The sequence below is a fragment of the Aulostomus chinensis genome, chromosome 17 (genome assembly GCF_037954235.1).
Source record: "Aulostomus chinensis isolate RoL2024-O1b breed Wild chromosome 17, RoL_Achi_v1.0, whole genome shotgun sequence".
Classification (NCBI taxonomy): domain Eukaryota; kingdom Metazoa; phylum Chordata; class Actinopteri; order Syngnathiformes; family Aulostomidae; genus Aulostomus; species Aulostomus chinensis.
In genome coordinates, this window is record NC_141336.1 from 15,628,064 (window position 1) to 15,651,684 (window position 23,621).

The 23,621-nt window shown below is 42.8% G+C and overlaps 1 protein-coding gene across 1 annotated transcript in view; it reads left to right on the forward strand.

Moving 5' to 3' along the window:
• The first annotated feature begins 256 nt into the window (after positions 1-256).
• Positions 257-23,621, forward strand: part of msrab (methionine sulfoxide reductase Ab) — a 36,616-nt gene continuing 13,251 nt past the window's right edge. Inside the window, exons 1-4 of the mRNA XM_086183378.1 lie at positions 257-473; positions 8,791-8,859; positions 9,475-9,594; positions 12,954-13,058. Of these exons, the coding sequence (XP_086039504.1) occupies positions 320-473; positions 8,791-8,859; positions 9,475-9,594; positions 12,954-13,058 (448 nt within the window). The 5' untranslated portion in view covers positions 257-319. The remainder of the gene's footprint in view (positions 474-8,790; positions 8,860-9,474; positions 9,595-12,953; positions 13,059-23,621) is intronic.

Genomic DNA, 23,621 nt, shown 5'->3' on the forward strand with positions numbered 1-23,621 from the left:
CTCAACCATACATCCAGGGGGCTCTACAAGAGACGCCTCCCACCCAATGAGCGCTAATAATTGGCGAGTGCTCATTTGCATGCTGAACGGCGTGGATATTTATTTAAATTTAATTTCGTTCCCGCACACGATCTACTGTAGGCTTTTGTGCCAGAGTCATATTAACCCCTTGTCTAGTTATTATGCAGTGCACGACGTAGCCCACGCACGATGAATATTCATATGGATGGAAGGAAGGCGCCCTCGCCTCCGTGTCTCTCCACCCCTCCCTCGGGCTTCAGGCCCCGGCCAATGCGAGGCGCGTTAGCGGCGGGGCGCCATGGAGTCATCCCGGAAGAAAACACACACGTCGACCGTTAGGCTCCTGGTAGCAGTGCTGTCCATCGCCGGGGCTTCAAACATGTCAGATAAGAGTAAGCTGCCAAGCAGGGAGCGAGCTCTGAGAGGAAGAGAGGAGAAAACGGTGGTGGCAGGTAAATAAAGAACACCGGAAATCAGTAAGAGAAGCGCAGCTAGAGGATGACGTCTGCACTCGCCACGTGGTTCAGCTGTGAACTCTCAGTAGATATTGACAGAAGTAAAGAATAGGTGATTACATAACTGCAGTTTCTGCGTATTTAGGTCAGTTATTGAGGGCTAAACTGACGTTCTAAGAAATAATTTTTGAACATGGACACGGCAGCTCATAGAAGAGCTGTTGTACTGGTTCTCCAACTGTCTTTAGGCCTACAAAAACTGTGACAACACAGCTTGACGGCATCTTGTGTTAGTCCCCTAGCAAAGAGTCTTCAAAGTACCTATTATATGTGACTCAGAAAAGTGTTGGATGCCACTACCTGGTTTTACCTTTAACTTGATTTGATACCGGCTCTGTCACTGTTTTTGTAACACAGATTGTAATCAGTTTTAGCAAAATTCAAAGTACATTACAGTACAAATCTTTGGTCTTAGTTGTCACCTCATTGGGATTTTCATAATTAAATTCACCAAAATGTATTTTAAACTAATTTGCCTTTTTCATCTCTTTGATTGTGTTTTAGCACGTTGTCATTTTTCCACTCACGACAGTTTTTCACAGCACAACTGAACTGCAACTGAACTCTGATTTCCTCTGTAGATATTAAACGACATGCCGTTGTTCAGCTGGTGCTGTAAAAGTAGCCGAGGAAAAATAATAAAGGGTCATTCGAAGACAGAAGTCTGCGTTTCAGTTGTCGGGGCTTCAAGTGCCTTCTGGAGTGTCTGACATCGTTTCAAACATGTCATCTACCTGTTGGTAATATTAAAGGATGCTACAGGATTATATACAATGAGCTTAAGTATCTAGAAGCGTTGCAATACTTTTTTTTTTATAATTTACCACATCAAGCAACAGTGAATATTTTTTTTCTTTACAACCTCTTGCACTTTCTCCAAATTTGCAGTCAGTATAGCCTCTGTATTTCTGTTTTAGAATATTTAAAAAGGCTGTTTATTACCACACGTCATGAATCTCACATAGCCCTGCATGGAAGTTTTTCAGTCTTGACAAATATTTCTTTGCAGTTTTATTTCTCTTATTAATTGTAATTTGTTTTTCATTCCGCTAATCTGGAATACTTCAAAACGAGACTGCCCAAATTATATTTGCTGTAATACTTTGAAGCTTGTATGTTGTTGTGCGATTTAACTGAAGCGGCAGCAGAAGTCTGTTGGGATCCTGTTACAAATAGATGGTTATTAAACCAGGATAGAACAAATCTGTAGGGATCAAGTTATCAGCAGCGTCAGATATGTACTGACACTCAGAATATATGATGATTTAGTTACTATACTTCCACTGCTAGTATAATCTCTCTGTTGATTCTTAATTTGGCTTTAACGCTTTTAGAATTTGTCAGAATAAAAAAAAAAAAAAGCAATTTCCTCATTTTGTACTCACATTTTCTCACTCCACACATTCAGTTTTTGTGTCTGTCACTGAATCAATCATGTCAGTGCTCATATAAATGGAAAATATGATCTTTCCTTAAACACAATCGAATGTTTTAGTTCCTAAACCAAACCAGGGTTATAAAGAGTGGGTGGTTTCTGGGCTGTCCCAGACCAAATAAATGACCAAGAGGACAGTGTTTGTGGGGATGGCTCTAAAGCAGTAGTCAGAAAATGACTGATTTCTTGCAACCAATGGAAGCCTTGGAAAAAAATCTGACACTGTCAGAAATTTAGGATGATCCGCTGCTGTTACAACCTGCATCAAGTAACCAACCAATAGAAAGGCAGCATGAAATATCACACAAATCAGCTCAACCACACCGGTGCTAAATGTCATGTAAGTACAGTACTGCAGGATGACAGTTTTTTTCCACATTGGATTGTGGATCATTGCAGGCAAATTTTTTGCTTTGTTCCACAAGATAATAATTACACGACCTGTCCAGGATGAACCCCGCCTTGCGCCCGAAGGCTGCTGGGATAGGCTCCAGCCCCCTTGTGACCCTTAACAGGATAAGTGGTAGAAATTTGATGTATGGATAATAATTGCAAATGAACATCACTTCTGTGGTACTCACTTCTATGAATTTTTGAAGCAAAATGCGGTTATCTGACAATGCGACAAAAACAATGCGTTGTAGTCAGTCACCGCGGCTGTAACGTGACTCGCACTCGCACTCACGTTGAATGGTGCTACGTGTTGACTGGCCTCGTGTAGCTTCTGATTCTGCAGCTGTTTTGCCGCTCCGTCTACATGCGTCTAAATGATGCACCGACCCAAAAATGTATCAGAACCTTTTCACACAGTGTGGTTTGCAATCAGCGCATAAGATTGCACAACCTCAATCTTCAACCTTAACCATGATATGAAAGACGTGCATGCTGAAACTCATTTTTGGATTGTTTGTGTAACCCATATTGTTACGCACATTCATAGCTGTTTTAATTTAATTAATCTAACTTTGTATTTTCTATCAAATCATTTTCTTGTTTTCTACCCGTGAAACCTCTATCACCAGCATAGATCACTATTGTTTTAGCTCTCAGGATAAAGAGTGCATTCAAACATGTTACATTACCACTTCTTCACCTTTATAATCTCACCCATTCTTGCCATGTAACAAACTGTTTGCCCGATCTTTTCATTCAGATCTTTATCTATTTTGGGACAGGAGCGCTCATCGGACTACATGCGATTAGGGGGAAACATGATGTAACTGAAATCACTGTCGTTACTTGCTCAAGTCTTGAGCATCCTCAAAGTGCATTGTGGGAGCAGGGTGTGAATGCATCAGAGGAAGCATTTGCCATGGCGTCCAGAGGCCCATCTGGGCATTATGCGCATGAAGGCTCCGCCCCGTCGTAAGTTCCTGCTCCGTCTGTCGAAGCAGCTCGGAGACACCGCATGGCAGAAATCTGTTCCTCCCCTTTCACGGTGGGGGGCAGCTTAGGTAGGGATGGGGTTGTTCTATTGCGTATATGTGTTTGTTGGTGTGGGTCAGTAAGCATGAGTAATTTAGTGCAAAGATGTACTTGAACACATTTGTTCCTTCTTGAAAATGAAGACCGCTTCCTTTGAAAGTTGCTTGTGGCCCTCCTTGAAGGAAGCCCCTCACTCATTGTTCAGATGTCCTGGTGTCCTCGCTTCCCTCCCTCTCTCCAGTCTGTATTATGTACTCTGTGACCTTGGCGAGAATGATCCAGTGGCAGATTGCTACATGGTAGGGGCACAGTAGCTATTATTTTGAGGCAGTGCAGGATAGACTGCCAATATTTCTTCCAAACAGGATGGGGGAGGTCAGCTGACCAGAATCAATCTCTGTTACATGCTTCACTATAACTCTTAAAAGCAGCTTCATAGGGAAGATATATTCCTGGAATTATTTCTTTGTTGTTTTCTATTCTCTGCTTTTTCCAGATGCCCTTGCCCTTTTTTGTTTTTTTGGTTGTTTTTTTTTTTTGCAATGAGCACAGAGGGGAAGGAAAAAGTATGCAAGAGAGCAAAGCATGCAAATTAAGTATACAAACAATACATGAATAAATAAGAGAGAGACAAGCTCATGGGCAGTGTTGTGAGTCGGTGATTAGGATGGTAGGAAAGTTTGGTTTTCAGACGCTTCATGAAATGGACAGATTGCATGTTGGTCCTGCATGTGTCTGCATGTCCCACAGTTAGTTTGGTTATTTGGAGCCTTTCAACAGCCAGTTCACTGGAAGGTTTGTGTATGTCACAAGCTCTTAAGTCCATGAGTTCACACTCGGCATAAAAACAAGTCTTGAGTGATCAGTCATGATTGGACGGATCCCATGTCCCTCTCCGTGAAACATAGTAGGTGCTGCGTTGTTTCATTTTGCAAACACTGAATGTGTTGTTTTACATGTCTGCTGCAAATCAAGAAAACAAGAATCTGATCGAAACGTGCACAGTTGAAATCAAGCCGACAAGTTTGATCTGTTTCTGTTCTCCAGCATTCCTTGCCAATGTAAACTAGTAAGACACTAATTTAAGGTAGCCAATATGCATTGCAAATGATAAAAAAGACACTGAAATCCTGTTTGAGCCTCCAGACTGAGACTCACATCTGCTGAAATCCAATTTCATTTCAAACGACCTGTCAATATGGTTTGTAGTTGTGATTTACCTCTTGTCCAAAGGATGCTGGGATCTTTTCCTCAGTCTCTGAAGTATTGTGATTAGTAAGTAAATCAGGAGGTTTTGTAACACAGGTCTGATCCGAGTCAACCAAAAATGCGAGTCACACACGAGCAATAGAAGGTTCACTATCTCGGAAAGCTACTTCTGGTCTGGTCCTTTCTACAATCTCGACAGTGTCTTACCTCACGTGGAAAAGTTTTAAAATCCCAAAGAGTTGTTAAGGTGGCACGCCAAGACAGAAGTTCAACTCAAGTGCTGTGATGTAACAGTGTTCTATATTCTACTTTTTGTCCAGATTTCCCAAAAATGTATCTTTTCAGGCCACGTGTTCCGTCATTCGGTGTCCTCTGTGTCGCCTTAGTTCAAACATAATATGGTGCCTGCACAACAACAGCAACATTTAAAAAGGTTACTCAGATTTATTTTCAGATGCTATTGACGAAGGATTTTCCAGATCTAATTAAATAGTTCCAAATCTGGGTGTACAAATTAAGCCCTACCAAAAATGGATGTAGAAACTGGATGGAAGAAATTGTTATCTACAAGTTGGATTTTCTGGTAAAGAGAACAAACTTATTTATTTATTTGCTGATGCTAGTCCCCTCCTTTCCACCAAAAAATAGCTTTGGCGAGAAAATACTTGAATGGGCTCCAACAGGATGTTCCTCCATCTTGCTGGAAGCACATAACCAAGCCAGTGTTATTAGCAAGCAGGCTTCTCCATAGCAACTGTTTCCGTTGCTGGGATACAGAATGTATGGAATATATGGATGGCTTGAAAGTCTAAAGTCTAGACAGTTTAATTACCCTTGAGAAAACCTTTAGTGTACAAAACACAGGTATGACAATACCAAGTTGGTTAATAGTTTAAGGCCACAGCCACATTGTTTCCTTTACTTGTTCTGTTCTTGGACCACCTCCCACCAGCCTCGCCTCTTTCCTCCCCTCCCCTCCTTTGCCCCACTCATTCTCGCCCCCACCCATCCTCCCATACAGCAGAGGGTAGTTGGCACCAGTATAAAGCATCAGCCTCCTCCCGACGACTCGTGCCTAACTCTCTGCCAACCTGTGTGAAGCTAGAAAGAGGAATAGCGAAAGGGAGGGAAGAGGAAGAGAGAGAGGGAAATAGAGGGAATGCATTTTTGGAAGGAAATAAACAGAGCAGCCTGGAAATCGACCTTTCCATCACAGGTTTTGGCATCCAGGGATAGTACCTCTCCCATGTTTCTGCGTGAGGGGGCAGCAGTGCTTGGACTTCGGTTTTACGGGTGAGAAAGACGGGGCCATGGGTAGAACTGGAGGATAATTAAGACTGAATACCCACCAAAACAAGTCAAACTGGACCTAATTATCCGCTAAGTAACAGATAGTTTTCCCTTGACTGATGGTAACCATGATACAAGAGAGTAGCAGGGCAGCGGGTCCGATGTTTTGGTTCTGGTCCAGCTGCCTACAATCACCAAAAGCAACAAAAGGTGACCAAAGTATTCCGCTTCAGTTACGCTGTACTGTATAGCCTGCACAGTGCTGTTCAGATATCCTCAAAAACAAAAGCGCACAATCGAAATTACACCCATATCTCTTCCAAGTTGGAAAATTCCTTTGCGTGAATCCGTCCCCCATATTCAGCCTGTTTTCGTCTTTTGTAAGCTCAGTCACCCTCCCTGCGTTTTTGTCATCTTCTGTTCTTTCTTTTGCTGGCGTAGTCAGGCAGCGTAGTGAGGGTATTCAGCCAGTTCTTTCTCGATGCCTGTGTGTGTTAGGTGGGGTAATTCTGGCAGAATGGGGTGTGAGTGCTGGGCTGGCAGGGGGGACTACTGGGCTAGGCACAGTGAAAGGAGCCAGCCTGGCACCATCTGGACCTCTGCCAGCTGCTCCATGGGAAAAATACCCACAGCAGAGGTTGGTGTGCGAGCGATTGTGCGGCTGATTGCATGCTCGTGTGCGTGCAAGCCGGTGTGCATGTGTTTATAAGAAGACAGTGAGGGATGATGGGAAAGTGGGGAGAGGAAGCGAGTGTGAAGTGAAGATGGAGAGCAGCTGATGAGAGGGCAGGAAAGTTTGGCTCGGAGTAGGCTCCTCTGGACAGTGCTGTGTGTTGGCGTGTTCTTGGCTTTCTTCATTTTCGCCTCTCTTATTGTTTGTTTATTTGTTTGCTTGTTTGTTTTCTCTGTGTTCTCTCTTGGATGGAGCACTTGGTCTTTTTATATAGCGCCCAAAGGCATGGTGATCTGAAAGCCAAAAGAATCCTTCACTGCCTTTCTGTTACCCTCATCTGTTGCTTCTTACTGACTATTTACTCCTTTTATTGTTTTGGCAGGCTGATCTCTCCTCCTCCCACTCCTCCTCCTCTATCACACTTGTCCCTCTCTCGCTTTGGCATCTTTACTACTTTTTTTTTCTTAAATTACTGTGACCAACAATGGTAGTCAAGAGTGCAAGCAGAAGGAAGGTGACAATTTCTCCTGATCTCCTAGTACCTCAAGATGCCCTCTTTGACTGGGAATATTTAGCCAGAACTCTACTTGACTGCAGCTGAACGTGCCCGTGAACATGACCTGGCAGTGCTGCTAACCTGCTGCTAAAAGACAGAACTGTCACACAACAGGAGGGCAGGAATGGACTGCCTGAGGGCAGCCAGGCCTCTGTGACATATTAGACATCCTTTATGCTTCTACAGTCTGTTACTCCACAAAAAAAAAAGAAAAAGTTTTTGTCTACTATCAAAGTCCTTCAAGCTTCTGTTATACTTCCCACATCCGCAAGTGCATATGAGTCTGCAAGCATTAAGCCTTTGGAAAGTTCTTGTGACTACTTGGACTTTTCAGTGTGGCACAATTCTATAACATTATTGTCAGGTCTATCATGTGCGTACTCAGAATAGATCTTCCTGTAGATGCTTACCTACTGCGCGTGTGTGGAAGCCATCCTCCAAGCGAATGTCCAGTCTTATGGAGCACACCAAAGATATTAAAATGGCGAAGTCGCCCAATCGCAATTCCTTGTTCCGACCCCTGTTATGGAGTAGAGTGGCTGGAGTTACAGTACAAGGGGCAGAGATCTAAACCTTTACCTTGGCAAATGGAGCACCACTTGTTGCATCATTCCAGATATTTTATTTGCATAGGGACAATACACATTTATTAGCATTCCTGTAAATGTGCTCATTTCAGCCAAGTAGCTCATTTTTGAAATGTAGTCCATTTATACACTGGCAAGCAAATAGAACAGCCAGGTCACTCACTCCCACAGCTGCCTGGCAGCTTATTTCTTTATAGCAGCTCAACTGCTGTGATGCTTCTTTTTTTTCTATATTCTTCAAATGTCTTTTTTTTCTGTAGTTCCAGACATACCAAAAATGTTTCTTTTCAGTTTTACCTGCAGGATTTACAGTAAACAATCTAGAATGAACTGCAGGCCTGTTGTCAGAGTAAAATATCATCTAGAAAATGAACCATAATGTCGGATTAGAGATTGTGTGTATCCGGGTCAATATCACACATCACATCTTTAAGCGGCCAGAGTGCTATCACACATTGACCTCAGAGCAAGCATCCATTATTGGTGTGTGCCTAAGCTCATAGTGTACCCTGTGGCCTGTTTATCTCTCGCCTAATATTAGTGGTTGCAGTACAAACCAGCCTTGCTTAGTGGAGATTTGCACGCTAAGTCACCTCAGTCTTCTTAAACCCTAATCCCCCTCACACATCTGCAGGCTGCATAGACACACATGCACACCTACACGCACACTTACACACACTGACTTCCTTTTTAACGTGCTAATTCCATGCAGCACAGTTGGCAGTGCCACCTCCCCTCCCTCTTGCCCCCTCTCCAGTTTGTTTTACTTATTTAATGTCTCTAACGGGGTGAAGATCTTCCCCTCCTTGTGCTGCTGTTTGTTTACTTGGATACCTTACGCTGCCACACGTTGCATCAAATACACTCATTGAACAGAGGACAGCAAGGATAAAATCATGGTCAAAGCCGCGTAAGCTCTTAAATGTCTTCCACCGCAGAGGCCACTGACTCTGATCCGCTGCCCTGGTTTGGCCTGTAATGAAGTAGAGGCCTAGTTTACTTGCAGATTGTCATTTATTTTATGTCATATTACAGCTTAATATTTTGTTTCCACCATCACACACTGTTTCTCTTCACAGACAAGCACGCAGTCACAGGGAGACCCACTGTGGAGCCTTTCCCTGAAGGCATGGAGACCATCGTGTTTGGTAAGATCAGTTTTTCAGAATCATCAACAACAACAAAAATTGCCTCGACATCTCTCGTCACATATCTGGACATTATTCTCCATCTGCTGGAGTTTTCCCGCTCGCTGTGTGCGCAGCTGGTTGTGTGCAGCCGCTGTCCGTGCAAGTGTATCGTGCTGAAATGAGAGCACGAGAAAATTATATGTGCAGCTAGTCTCTCATCTGCTTCTCACTCACCTCATGTTAAATGTATTAATTTTCTTTCAGTTTGGTAAGGGCATTACATACGGAGCTGTTCCACAGTGGCATGTTTCTCCTGCACACTAGCCCCCTCAAAGCAAAGTCCATACTGCCCTAGTTCGTAAAACAGTTAAACTGTTACTGAAGGTGCCGCAAGTGTCTTGGCTGTTTTACAAAACTGAACACAAGACGTCAAGATGAGGCAGGGCTGGTAAATAGATGACTAATATTTGATATCTATTTCATCCTAAAATTAGGGTAGAATCATTTCATAACCCATGAATCTTGATATGTATCGTACCTTGAGGTCCCTTCTCATACCCAGATCTCCTCTTTCCATGGTGTGGCGTCACGTAAAGCTTGATGATGTGTGTGTTTTGTACCGTTTATGTCCAGGTATGGGTTGTTTCTGGGGAGCCGAGAGACTTTTCTGGAGGCTTTCAGGAGTCTTCTCCACACAGGTGGGCTACGCTGGAGGTTTTACACCCAACCCCACCTACCACGAAGTCTGCTCAGGTGATATGCTCTTGCCCCTTGTGTGTATGTGTCTACACATTTTCATGTTTGCACACCTTCTACACTTTGATATATATTAACCAATCATGCCTGATTCCTTTTGAGGAGTTGAAGTGGGTTTGGCAGGACACTCCGCTGTAAGATCAATCAGGGTTCAAAGAGCAAAAAAATGCAAAAGGCAAAAAAAAAAAAAAAAACATCGTCTGATTTTAAGTACAGCTCTCCCATCCTCTCTCAGCCTTCCCTTCATCTGCAGTCAACTTCTCAGAATGCACTGCTCCAGATGGGCTGCACCCCCCCATCCCCACCCACCCATGACCTACTTGTAAGGATTGGGCTCTGTACTGTGCTGTACTGCGGCGTTTTTCAGCAGAGGTTACTGTGTATGAAGCGCCATGATTTGGCAAACAGGATTCGGGCGATAGGAGCATAAATTCAATGTATTTGCCTTCAAAGCTTGTGAAATCTTTGGCTACCTGTCTGTCTATGAATTGGGTTGTTTCCTTTTTCCTCATCCAAAAGGCTCTAATAGATTCATGTAGGGCGTTGATGTATAATTCAAGTGATGATGTCTAGCTCGGTTTTACTCTTGTGTGCATCTTTTAGGGGGTATTTACTCACAGCTCTCCGTTTTCTGAGGGCATATAATTGCAGACTGGAGTGGAGCCTTGGTGCAGGCACGGAATGCGAGGTTGGTGGCGCTTTGGACTTGGCGGACATCCTTAGCTGAGCCATTTCCTACCTGCCTCCAGCTACAAGATGGTCAGCAATGGAGGAGGAGGAGGATAGAGATGGAGACAGATGACAGAAAATGAGAGAGATTGAGAGCTGCAGCAAGTGAGGGAAGGGGTGAAGTAAACTTTTGACTGGGAAGAAAATGTGAGAAAATAAAGTGTGAGAAAGAATGGTTGCCTGTCCATCGGCTGAGAGAGTGTAGGAATCGCTCCAGTGGCCATGACGGAGCAGAACACTGCGACGGCATCAGACCAAAGAGCTGTCAACACAGCCAGGGCAGGACAGTCAGATGGACAGACGGAAACGGCTGATGGAACTGTCAGCAGAGCCAGGGAAGGATGGAAGGACAGGCAGGAAGCTAGATGGTGTGACAAAGGAGAGGTTTAGGTGCAGTCACATAGGTGTCAGGAGGACAGACAGCTTCGAAATGGAGATATTTTTCTCAATGCGCATTTTAAATCTTGTCCGTTGCGGTCCAGTCCATTTTACTAATGATTCACAATGTCTATAAGTTATTCTACGTCCTCAAAAACAAACCAATATAATTGTTCTAACAGTTGTTGCTTTCATTTAACTCCGGCAGCTAAAACTGCTGAAGGTGTGAAAAAGTTTGTTCAAAAACATTATTTTGATATGGGACTACATGTTCTTGGACCCATCCATCCATAATGACCCACTCCCTCAAATGTCACGCCATGTTGCATTAATTATAGAAAGGGTAAGCAAGGTGTTAAAACCCATCATGGTTTGTGTATGTTGATGTGACTGCGGTATTGCTTGTGAAGCGTAAAACATCAGAAATAAGGGGATACTTAATTTCATCTCATGAAGTCTGTTTTTACTGCATCCTACAGCAGAGAATAATTAAATAAAAACAAGGGCAACATGATTGCATGATGATTTCGGAGGTCATCGCTGTCCAGACGCCCATTCACCCCGCTGAACGGTGCTTCAGCTGGTCCTTCAGGAAAACACTAACAGCTTTATTGGTGCCAGTCTCAGCCTTTCAACCTTCTAAATCGGACAAGTGTGGAAAATCATGGTACATATTCACCTTTTTAATCTCCAAAGCTACTCTTACTGCTTTTGTGCTTTCCTTTTTTTTTTTTTTTTTTTTTTCTTCTTTGCCACTGTTGTTGACTTTCCTGAGTTTTGACTGCTCCACTCCAACTCACTTCTGGACCACAGCAGATTATACTTAATAGTCTCGCAATGATCATTTGTGGAAGTTGAGTGTTTTAAAAGGTAAAGACATGAATCCAGTGTAGAATTTTATTTTTATACTATGTGCTGAAATTGAATTACTGGCCATTTCCAGCAGAAAACGTACCTGATTAAAAGCATTCCTCAAGTGGTAAGTCATGTTCAGTTCGCTTTAGATAATCTAAGTGTCACCTACCTTTACAATTTGGTGTGACACAATTACCACGGTCCAGGCCAAAGCACTGGAATCTATTCTGATCTAAGGTCTAGGTGGTCTCGGTCCAGATAAAACTGAAGCTTGTTTTGCTGTGTCTGCAGTTCACCTTTTGGATGGTTTGGACCAGTTACCAGAAGTGTGGGCAGGTTGGAATAGTCACTCACGAAACATTAGCACTCCTTGACTGTTAATTATAGGATGACATAGCCCTCATAGTTCTGCAAAGTTTTTTGTTCGTGCAGTACAGTATCAGATGTGCAGAATGAAACAAATATTTCTCACTTTCAGGTGTGAAAATGCCCTCAGACAGAGACAGTGGGTATCAGGCCAGGTGCACAAAATTGGAGCCCTTTTCCTGTCACACCTGGGTTGCTACTATTGATAGAATCTATAGTCGTTTTATTCAGTTGGCCGGATTTGTGCTTTCATACAGTTCGCACAAAACAGGAGGAGCATTCTCTGTCTGGTTTGCAGTAATTGAGAGGTACACAAGCAGCAGAACCTATGCTGAGTCACATAGTCTGTTGGGGATCTCTTCAGTCAGGCATTTTTCTTGGCTTCACCCTCAGATGTTCTTCAGGCCAGGTCACATGACATGAACACAACCACTCCTTCACCATTAGATCTCCAGACACTGAATTTCTCCTTCACACGCAGGCAGACTTTTACCAGGTGGCTGGCATGCTGGGTAAAGTCCTTCAGTGTCTGGTCCGACTAATTCGGACATTTGCGTTCTCACATTCATCTCCTCTGGGTAATGTCTAATTAAATTCATGGTTGCACTTCATGTAGGAACCACTTCTATATTAACATTTTGGGTCGATGAGGTGTGTGTGTGTGTGTGTGTGTGTGTGTGTGTGTGTGCGTGCGCGTGCGTGCATGCGCGTGTGTGTGTGAGTGCAATGCCTGCAGGTAGTTAGTTGAAGCTTTCCGGTCCTGGCAGCTGCAGACAGAGGCAACTGTCCATGTGCCTTTTGTAACTTCCACCATGAGTTCCAATCTTTATTATTCTGTTGTCTTCTCCCATCGTGGCCCAATAGCATCATTCTCTTTGGATTCAGGTGTCTTCCACCCTTGGCACATGCACCTACTCATTCATTATTATCCGTTGTGGCAGTATATCTGATCAAATTTAAGAATCAGGAGGATGAAGGAGCAGTGGGACAAGCGGACGAATTAATGCACATTCTTGTTTCTCCTTTAGGTCTGACAGGACACACTGAAGTAGTGAGGGTGGTCTTCTCTCCTAAAGACATCAGCCTGGAGGAACTGCTTAAACGCTTTTGGGAGAGTCACAATCCTACACAAGGTGGTAACCCCCCCCCCACACACACACGTATCCTCACACAAACCCAAAAGTCGCCCTCAAATAAGACCTGTCCCGAAGGGCACCGTGTGTATTAGAGCAGAAGGATGATGCCCAGACGTGTGCATACGTGTGCGTTGTGGTGGGGGAGGTCTCATGGGTGTAAGTCAATGCCAGACAGTGTTAATGTGTCTGAGATCCAGCCATCCATGGAGAGACACCAGTGTGGTGCATGTTCAAACCCCAACTGCCAAAAAAAAGAACCCTCTCTCTGTGTTGAAGCATGTGCATGACATGTTCTTGTTCCAATACTAACCAGCCTTTTGTCATGCAGGTTTCTGACTGCTGTAGTTTATTTCTACCTAAAATAATGTTGCTGGTTGGTAGTTTTCATTGGTTTAGTACATTTAACAGGCCTGTCAGTATTCCTCAAGTGCATTTCTGAACTAGTCAATCACATGGGAGTTTTCAGAACTTCGTCTGCAGGTCCGTTACAGTCTTAAAAAGTGAGTGTGATAAATATTAGGCTTTAGAAGTCATTAAATATTCTTATGTTTGAATTTGTGGGGTCTTAATTACCACAAACATTCATTGATCGCCCTTTAAATGTCATCTCAAAATGAGTCCAGTACTTCTGCATACAGTATATTTGCCTTTATACTTACCTGCAGCGCTCAGAAGAGGATTTGTCCAAAATCAGTCTTGAAAATTTCATTATGTTTTTAAAAAAAACATAAATTAAAGCAACTGATCCCTGTGTGGTTGTATAACATTTGATCTTATCTGTTCAAAAAAATCTTTCAAGGGTTGTTTGCACTTATTTGAATCCTGGTATCTCCCTCTTGTTTAATGGCACACACCTGTCCCTCAAGGACCCCCACCCCACCCCCCCACCCCCATGGCCCATCTCTCCATCTCTGCTCACTGGAGGAGGTGATGTAAGAACATTAATGCACCAGGAGAGTACAGGATGTGTGTGCGTGTGTGTGTGTGTGTGTGTGTGTGTGTGCGCGCGCATGAATGTGAAGGGCGGAGTTGAACAAGGAACAGGGCAGGAGAGAGTTGCAGGACAGGCAGAGAGGAACTGTGCTCACTCATATGGAATACAAGGAGGGGTATGACAAGGTGGATCAAAGATTCATAGGCCCCGTCTTAAAAACCAGCTCACACACTCACACAGCCTATACGCAGTGATGTAACTCACTTCCATTCTGTCATATCTTTTACATCTGTCATGTTTTCTCTTTTGTGTATGTGTGTGTGTGTATATGTAAGAAAATACATGATATATATGTGCTTGTATGACCTAAATGCATCTTACACTGACGCCCAGCGAAACACTCTGAAAAGCTCTACCTGAGTACTTTCTCACATTATCTTTGTCATTGCAACCAGAGGTGAATAAAAAAGAAGCACATCACCCTAAATCAGAAGATATTCTTCTCCCATTCATGGTCGCCGAGGGCAGAGACGCGTCTTACTATGGGCAAAGGCGCAGGCAGAGTCGAGCCGACACGCCACGGGGCGAAGGCAGTGAGGCCAAAAGAGTAGTCATGCATTTCCCCTGACTCACAGCCTTGTCTCATCTCATGTTTTATTAATAGCATGCAGCTTATTGTCTATGCACTCTGCAAGTTTTTATTTTTTATATTTTTTATATCACAGTTAAGAACAGACGACATATTCCAAAACAAGCACACATGTACTTTTTTTTCTGTGAGTGTTACTCCTGGCGCGTGACTTAAATGTGAATTCCTGCTGTCTCTCTCTTCAGCGATTCTGGGTTCCACGTGTAGCAGAAATTCCTCTGATTTGACAAATGTGGCGTGATGTGGCCCGCTGGCTGTGCCTTCACGCGTGCTTAAACTCCAATTTATTCTGTCCACCTTCGAGATGGGCTTAAAAGAGAATGGAGAAATTAAGGAAGTTTGTACTTTTTGCTTTTAACGGCGATCGTGGCACATAGAGAACAGTAGAGGAACATTAGGAATTCTGTTTCTCAAATCAACAGAGCCTGTCCTGGTTTTATATACACACTATGTTGGTAGACGGGTAGAGTGATCATGTATGGATGCGCATTCAGTTGCATGCAGTAGTTCTTTTTCATGTGTGTATGTATCTCCAAGTGTGTGTGTGTGTGTGTGTGTGTGTGTTTGTGTGTGTGTTTTGAGATCTGTGCCTCTCTGCTTTGCCTCAGTTCAAAAGGGTTTAGTCCCGACAACGTGATGTCGGGCTGCGTCAGCTCCACCAATCCCGGCCTGGATAGCAACATTAACAGCCAATCAGAAACTCCCAGCAGCCTTTGCTGTGTGTCCTCTTTCCATATTCAGCAACACTAGTCTCAATCTCCTGGCTTCCCTGGGATGTTGCATAAAGACCCCCCATTCAACCACGCTCACATATTATAACATTCTTATGTCTGTGTTATGACGACTCTCCAATAACATCGCTTCACACGAGTGCTTAGAAATGCGGGATCACAAACTCTCAGCAGGCAAAGTGGCATCTGCATGTCAAAAGTACAACATGGCTTCTGTTTCATCACAAAGGTGGAAAATGATGATTTGATGGATTTAGAGTGATTACCGCTCCGACGCAAACGCGTCTTGCTATTCTTTCACGCCTTGCAGATCAATTGCGCACACATTTCCATACACAAGCATACTGATCACTTCCTTGTGTGCACAAGTTCTCAATATGCAAACTCAAAAGATGCATTACTGCATTTGAGCATGCAAGCGGCGTACATGGCTGCACCAATGGCATGTCAGTTGGTCATGTCAGGCCTTGATCTGTTCTTCATCTCCCAAGTCCCCCTTTGGAAGATCTTATCTTGCCGACTATAATCTCAAACCGCTTCTGCTCTGTACTCCGTTACTCATCCAAACATAAGGTCTGTTCCGACATACACTTTTTGAGTGTATTGCCCCCAGTTCTGTCCTCACCACTTTTGCACATTCTTTTGTCACTCTCCTCCTGTCTCATCCCCCCCCCCCCCTCCACCCACCCCACTACCTCACCCATCTCACCTGCACCTCCAGCCCTGTCCTCTTTGCAGTGAGCAGAGCAAAGGGGCTAGTGAGTGAACAAACGGCCGGGAGCCCGTCAGCACATCCGCAGAGCAGTGCAGTGAGTCGACCGCTCCCCGAGGCCATCCGCTCATCACACAAACACTCTCTCGCATCCACTCACTCCTCTTTTATCTCTTAGTCACTCTCTCCTCCCTGCTTCTCAACCCCCCCCCCCATCTCTTCCTCAGTTCCCCTCCTCCCCTCCTTCGCAGTTCATCTTAACAACCGAGGCTTTTCCCCTCCTCTTTGTTTCCTTGTCTCTTTTCCTCCTCCTTTCCTTCCTCTTCCCTCGTTCCCTCTATTTTTGAGGCCATGCACTATTTATGGTGCGAGCTGCTGATGCTGCGTCAGTGCACAGGCATCACAGGCCTGTGCCAGTAGACACAAGTCTCATTGCTAAGATGTCCGAAATGGCGGTGCTTTGATAACGTCTCATACAGCCTCATACATAAATGTTTGCCTTTGCACACGTAGTCGAATTTTGAAGTTACTAGTTAGTTGTTAAGAAGGAAGTTATTTGTAACTATGACATGAAATATTTGCATAATTTATATACGATATGCAGATAAAAGTTTACTTAGAGTTTAAGAGAGTATATAAAAGTGTGGAATATAAGAGAAAAAGACATTGCAGCCTGGATATTAATTTGAATGGATAAGGTCAAGTCACAAAATAGAGCAAATAAAACAGTCTTCCATCTGCTACGTCATGCTTGGCAGTTATTTTCTGACAAATGAAATGAGCATTAATATTCCCTTCTATAAGATCTTCACCCCAGCTGGCTGAGACACACGTCAATTCCCTTTTGGGGTACCCCCATGTCACCCCCGTGTCACCACATCCCTCAATTTAGGGGTGTCGATGCTATCTAAAGCAAAAACCCCCACAGGAGATGACCTTGACCCCTGACCTGTAACCTTTGCCACCCCCACCCTTTCAACCTCTCTCCCCTGGTTGGCTGAGGATGGTGTGCTCATTACCAGGTGTCAGTTATTACACCCTCGCAGATGCTGACAGCCCTAATTTATGGAGATTGTATGGCACGTGTGTGTGTGCACAGCATGGGGGTGGATGTCTGCGTGTCCATTTCATTATTTAAAGTTTAAAAAAGTATATATATACTTTTCAGATAAGTCATTAGAGCTTGTTTTCAGCATTCTGTGTACCCCTAGAAAAAGCTATGATGGTAAAAGAAACTGATTTATGTTATAATATACACACTTTCCCATTAAATTAGCTTTAAATAAAGCTAATTCAGTCATACTTTATCTGGTATTTCTTCCTAACATTTTTCCGTGCTCTAGTTCTTATAATTTGGGTTGACAAGATATTGAAAACACCTTTCATTTCATCATAAACCAGTTCAGTTCAATAGCACAGCAGTTTATAAAAACTTCTCTCTCAAACAGATTCATTAAAAAACTGAACATTATGATCCTCAAGATGGGAGGATTTATTACATGAATTGGTAAGTAAATTTATAAATGAGGATGTCATAAAAAAAAGCTGGTAATAGTTGGCAAGATGAACCTAATATACCAAGTTCCAATTAAATGAAAGTATTTGATTCCAACCTGAGCTGTGAATGCTGATTAAAGGCCTCAGAATTCTGCATCAGTGCTTTATGAATCGAAAAGCAAATTATTAAAAATTGTTATTTGAGTATATTGAGCTGACAAATGAACTGTGCTCTAAAATAACACGCCGCATTTACTTTTTTTTTTACAAATATATGCAAATTTACTCAAGTAAAAGGATTTACCTTTGTTGAATATCACCTCATGATCATTGTTCCATATTCATTAGCATAATTTTCAAATATCATGTGACAAGTAAATGTGTCAGAAACTGTCTTTACTCAAAGCTCAAAAATGAGCTTTGAGAGTAAATATTTCTGTCACCGCTTGATTTTTATTTATTTTTTTGGAGCTGCTCACCAGAACAGAATCTAGGTGTCTTTTTTCAAGTTATCTTACGTATCTTTGATGTGATTTTCAAGTTCTGTTCTGAATTCAATTGAGTAGAAACGAGCTCTATTTTTTAGATTATGATGTAGCTTGAAAAAATAAACAGTGTGAGGGCCAGAAACGCGGTGCTCCGACAACATGCCTAGAACCATGAAGTGACTACGTGAGAGAGCATTTGAAAAACTAAATAAACCCACCTAAGGGAACTGATAAATCAGACTTTTTAAAACAGATGAACTCAGTGGCTGTAGTCATCATGATGGAATTCATATATCCACACCTAGACAGACAGTTCGCCTCAACTTTCCAGGCCGTAACTTTCCCTCCGTATGTGTTGTGGCTCCTTCTGACAGCCAGCGTCGCCGCATCACTGTCTGCTTTGCTCCGTATGTTTGCATATGTCACATATTCCACTCCTGTGCATGTGCGCATGTGTTTGCACGTGAGGGTATATGTGTGTCCGCTGGGGATGTTCTCACCATCCCAACTCCCGTACTCTGCCTCTGTCTCCAGCGCATCAGGAGCGGCTTACATAAGAACAGGGCAAAAATAGCAGCTGAGAGAGGAGAGGAGGAGAAGAGGGCTCTGTTGGCACGCACACGGTCGTAACGGGACCGCGGGGCACGGCACAACCTACCATCACGAACGCACACAGAGGGAAGACTGCAGTTATCAGCCATTATACTTTTTTTTTTTATTTGTAGTGTACGTTTTGACAAGATAGTACAAGTGATGAAAGCTGGTCTGACTCTCATCTGCGTAGAAAAAACGATTCCTGGTGATGTTCCTGCGTGAGCAGGGCAGGGTTATGGCTCTAGAAGTAGGTGAAGTATACACAGAAGGAGAATATAGGTGAAAAGTAGCAAGGGGAAAATCTACACTGGCCTAATTGTACACAAATTCACTCCTTCATCCTCAGATTTTATGCCCCATTTGCACTCGTCTGATGTTTTATCATCTTTTTTTTTTGGCCTTCTGAAATGTAAGACGGAAGGAGGATGTTGAGAGGTGAGGCTAATCCCAGCTCTTGGTTGTTATGTAAAAAGACACCAGGAAAGAATAAACCAGGGTCAAGCCGCTGGTTCTGTTGAGCGACTGGAAGATAGGGACGCATTTAAGTGTAGCACGCATCAGAACAGTGCCCTTACACTTCATTTCTACCTGTTTTCCATCGTTGCCAACATCCCTTTTAATCCAATTAGTTTCTTTTGCCTGCGTGTGTGAGTGTGTGAGCCCGCTGATTCTTTTACCACTGAACATACATGCACGTGTGTCAAAGTGGACTGAATGTTGCCGGTAAAATTAACTCATGTGAATTGTAGAATTAAAAAATAAAAATGAGCAGGTAACATAGCAAGAGGGAAAAATAGCGTGGTTTTATCCTCAAAAGCCAGCAGGGATGAACTCAACGGAAGGTTTTTTTGGGGGGGGGGTGGGTTGGGGGGGGGGGGGGGTTTGCACGCAAGGATAAACAGTGGAAGAGAGATTTTACAAAGTTTCAAAAGATCTCAACGACCAAAAAAAAGCGTATGCAGGTTTGAGCGTGAATGTCGGTTGGAGAAACCCTTTGAGACTTGAAATATACCCTCCCACTTTATCTGATTTTGGCTTCCATTTGTCTCAAGTGTTAAAGGGGCTACTTTTAATTTTTTTTTTTAGGTGGGGGTTAATTAATATTTTTGCATTTGTAGGTGTAGGTCAGTGACCCCGAGGGGCTGTGTATGTGTGTGTGTGTGTGTGCGCGCGTGCGTGCATGACCCGTAGCCCCTCCCCTTCTGTCCACCCCCCATTACCCTCTGCTTTCAGAAGCAAGGCTCTCATGCATAATGCAGAGAGAACAGGGAGGCTCTCATTAATAATTACTGCTGCCTTTGATGGATGGAGAAAATAACGAAGGGGGCTGTTAAAAATGGAGAGAGAGAGAGAGAGACGGTGGAGGCGGCAGGGCGGGGTGTTGGGTGGGGGTGGGTGAGTGGGGGCAGAGTTTTTTGGGTTGTATTTGTTGCCGTTGTAGTTCTTTGAGGGCTCAATTCTTATGGGATTGGATCTAGAGTTAAAATAATCAAAAGCAGGGCTGATGCTTTGGGTGGTGTTAATATTTTGATTAGGGAGTAACTCCACTTCTGATGGTGGATCGAGCTCTGAAGATGTGATGAATCTTAATGGCTGCTTCCAACACAACGACAATTACTGCTCAAGGGTGTTTGCCTCTTGACTTTTCTCTGATATTCTATCTTCAAGCATTTCTTTGTGATGAAACATTGTTGCTGTCTTCCCTTTTATTGTCTGTAAGATATTGAACCTGCAAGGTTGAAGATGAAGAACTAAAATAACTTCAATCAATTCATAACTCTTAGAGATGGCAGGTTGTTCTCTCATAATTAATATGCATATTTTTCCATATACAATCTTAGGCCATATGCAATATGCAGTTTGTGTGTGTGTGTGTGTGTGTGTGTGTGTGTGTGTGTGTGTGTGTGTGTGTGTGTGTGTGTGTGTGTGTGTGTGTGTTTGGGTTGGTCAGAACCTCTGGGTTTATAGGGAAGGTCAGGACAAACAGCAAAGCTACAAGACCTCTGCTGGCTGGCCAATCAGAGTAAAGGCTCTAGTGGACAGCCAATGGCAGAATGAATCTGTGGCCTTTTATGGAGGTTCACCATTAGCCTCGTCACTGAACAACTGTGCTGGGGGCAAGATGGCCGACATCCAGCACTGCAGAGATGGACGCTTAAACAGAGAGGAACAAATGAGATGGTAGTTGGTACAGCGAAGACAGAAAGTTGAATTCTGTTGTAGAATATAAAGCCGGGTCGTTCTGTGGGTTGGTACACGGCTGTGGTCCAGACTTATGATCTCTCCCACTATCGGATGGTATTTTATACAGATGGGAAGGAAAGAGGAGGATGGATAATGAAGCTAGAGATCTTAGCCTTGAACTGTCAAATTAACTTAACCTGTCAATTACCTTATGATTGCTCGTACAGAACATTTCACCAGTATTCCTTTATCTTGTCTGCGTTGAGGGAGATATGCAAGTGGATTGACCAGGTCTAAGGTGCGTGGAGTGAGTCGTCTCATCGCACACCTGCTAGTTTTGTAAAATATGTGGTGAATGAATTCAGATTGAGGGGTGTAGGGAAATGGAAGGGCGTAGAGGGCGTGTCAATGTCATGTTTCCATTACGTTTTCGAGCTATTTTTGATGGGAATTGCAAAATTCAGAACTAAAAATTGAAAAAAAAAAGGTTTTGATTGCTTGAGTTAGTTTTTATCCTTTTTATTCCACCCGAAAAAGTCATTATACAAATTTTTATTTTTTTTTGAAAGAAAAACAAATAGCAAATCTTTAACTCTGAACTGACCAGAGGCCACCCAGCATTTTCCTGGATATTACCAAAAACGTGGCCGGTGACAGCAATAAAAGATTTATGCAGACAGAAGAGGAGACCACATTTTTGCTCTGTTACTCTTCTATTTTCTTTATGGGTTGATGAGTAATTTTATTTCTGTATCCATGACTTCAGCATGTGACAACCGTATGCAACGCTGTCTATTTTGTCACCTTGTGACAAAAATATAGTATAGCCAAGCATTTTAGCTTCAAACTTAAGTCGCTTTTTTTTTTTTTTTTTTTTTTTGCTGGCAACATAACAAGGTTAACTTGAAAACGAAGAAAAAACTTACACTTATATGCACAATGACCCAAAACAGCATAGTTGAAAGTTATTTATCGGTTGTTTCAGAAAATGTTTGCTTTTGATGAAATTGAACATGGTTTTGATGGTGTATTCCTTTTTGTTTGCTCCTATTTGCATTGAAACAAAAATTCTGGAGGTGTTTGCAGGTGGACAGACACCCAAAGTGGATTTTATGCGGGGGAATAGACTAACAGGGCAACATCTGCACCAAATTTCAAGCGTGTTTGAAGACTCTGCTCACACTGATCATTACACGGGTTGTTGCACTGTGGATGCCACAAAATATGGTCCACTTGTCTCCTTTTTTTTTTGTCTCCAAGGACAACTGGGCTAGTCTTATTTAAGTAGTCTAAGATATATATCCGCTTTAATCAGTGCCAAATTTTAATATGCTGTTTTTTTGCACAAAGATTTTTGTGTTAGATGTATCGCATCACATCCACAGCAGCCATTTCGTGGTATTTGAACAACTCAGGCTTGAAATATTATTGAAGAAGTCTTCACTTAAAGCTTCTGAGGCAGCCAACATTAGTCATAGTGAGTTTATTCGGCCTGTGTCGGAAAACAGTCGATCTGCTTGTCTGCCCTGATTAAATTAGGACAGGATTAAAACTTATTATCATCATATCAGAACAGAATGTGAGTTTGTATCTAATCTAAAGACACCCAGATGAGCAGATCATCATTACATGTCAGGAATATGTCAGCATCTTGTGGTTGTAGGTTGTCAACACATTCATTTGTAAATAGAAAGAGAGAAGATGCTATGTGAAACATTCTAAAGTTCATATGGACAACAGACTGTTTCCGGGGAGAAATCCAGTGAGAGAAAAGCACGACATGTTTTTTTTTTCCAGGGAACACAGCTAATTGGTTGATCTTTTTAGTCCAAGGGTGTCATATTGATTTGACATTTTTCTCTACTGTAGCGGCGCAGTATACACTTGCATTACTCCAAATAACTACCACATATTGCAATTCAGAGGCACTACTGACTATTTATTTAAAGCTGCACTAACATCTTATATGAACTCATTTTTTGTAGTACTGCATGTAGTGATAAATCTAGTTTATTCAACTCATTGTTCAGTTTTTTGTTTATTTTGACTCAAATCATACATTTGTTGTCCGTATTCACTACTGTCCTCACTTCTAAGAAGCTCGGCAACAATTTTATAAAATTTAAAAAAAGATAGCTCCTATCTTTTTAGCAGAATTGGCCAGAGGAAATCACACACTTTAATTGTGTTAATGGATAATAATTATAGGACTAATAATGGGTTTTTTCTATCCTTTTAATTATGCATGTAAATCCATGTTGATAATGTTTTATTTTTGTGTATTTTGTCAGTTTGGTGCTGCTGAAGTAAGAAAGAACATGAAAAGAAGTGAATCCCCCCCCCCCCCCCCGATTTAACTGCTGAAGTTTCCTGATATTAAGAAAAACTGAATGTCTTAATCACAACACAAATAATATAACTGCTGCATGATGGAAAAAAACCAAAACAAACGAAGAATCTTCTTCTCCACTGATGTCGTCTTTGTCATGCACCACGCGGCAGTTACTGAGCAGAGAAAGGGAAACAACTCTGTAGTCTTACAGAAGAACACACACACATCTCTCACCCCAGGCCATAAGAGGAGGCCAAAGATTTAGAGAGACAAGGATTTAGAAAGGGAGATGGAATAAAAAGAAGAATCATGTTGGATGGTGAAGGGAAGAAACAAAGGCTGAGTGGGAGAGAGGGAGTCAAAGAGAAGCCGGCCCTGGATGGGTGCATGGATGCCAAAGCTGCTCAGGATTGCAGCTCCTGAATAGTGATGGCAGTTA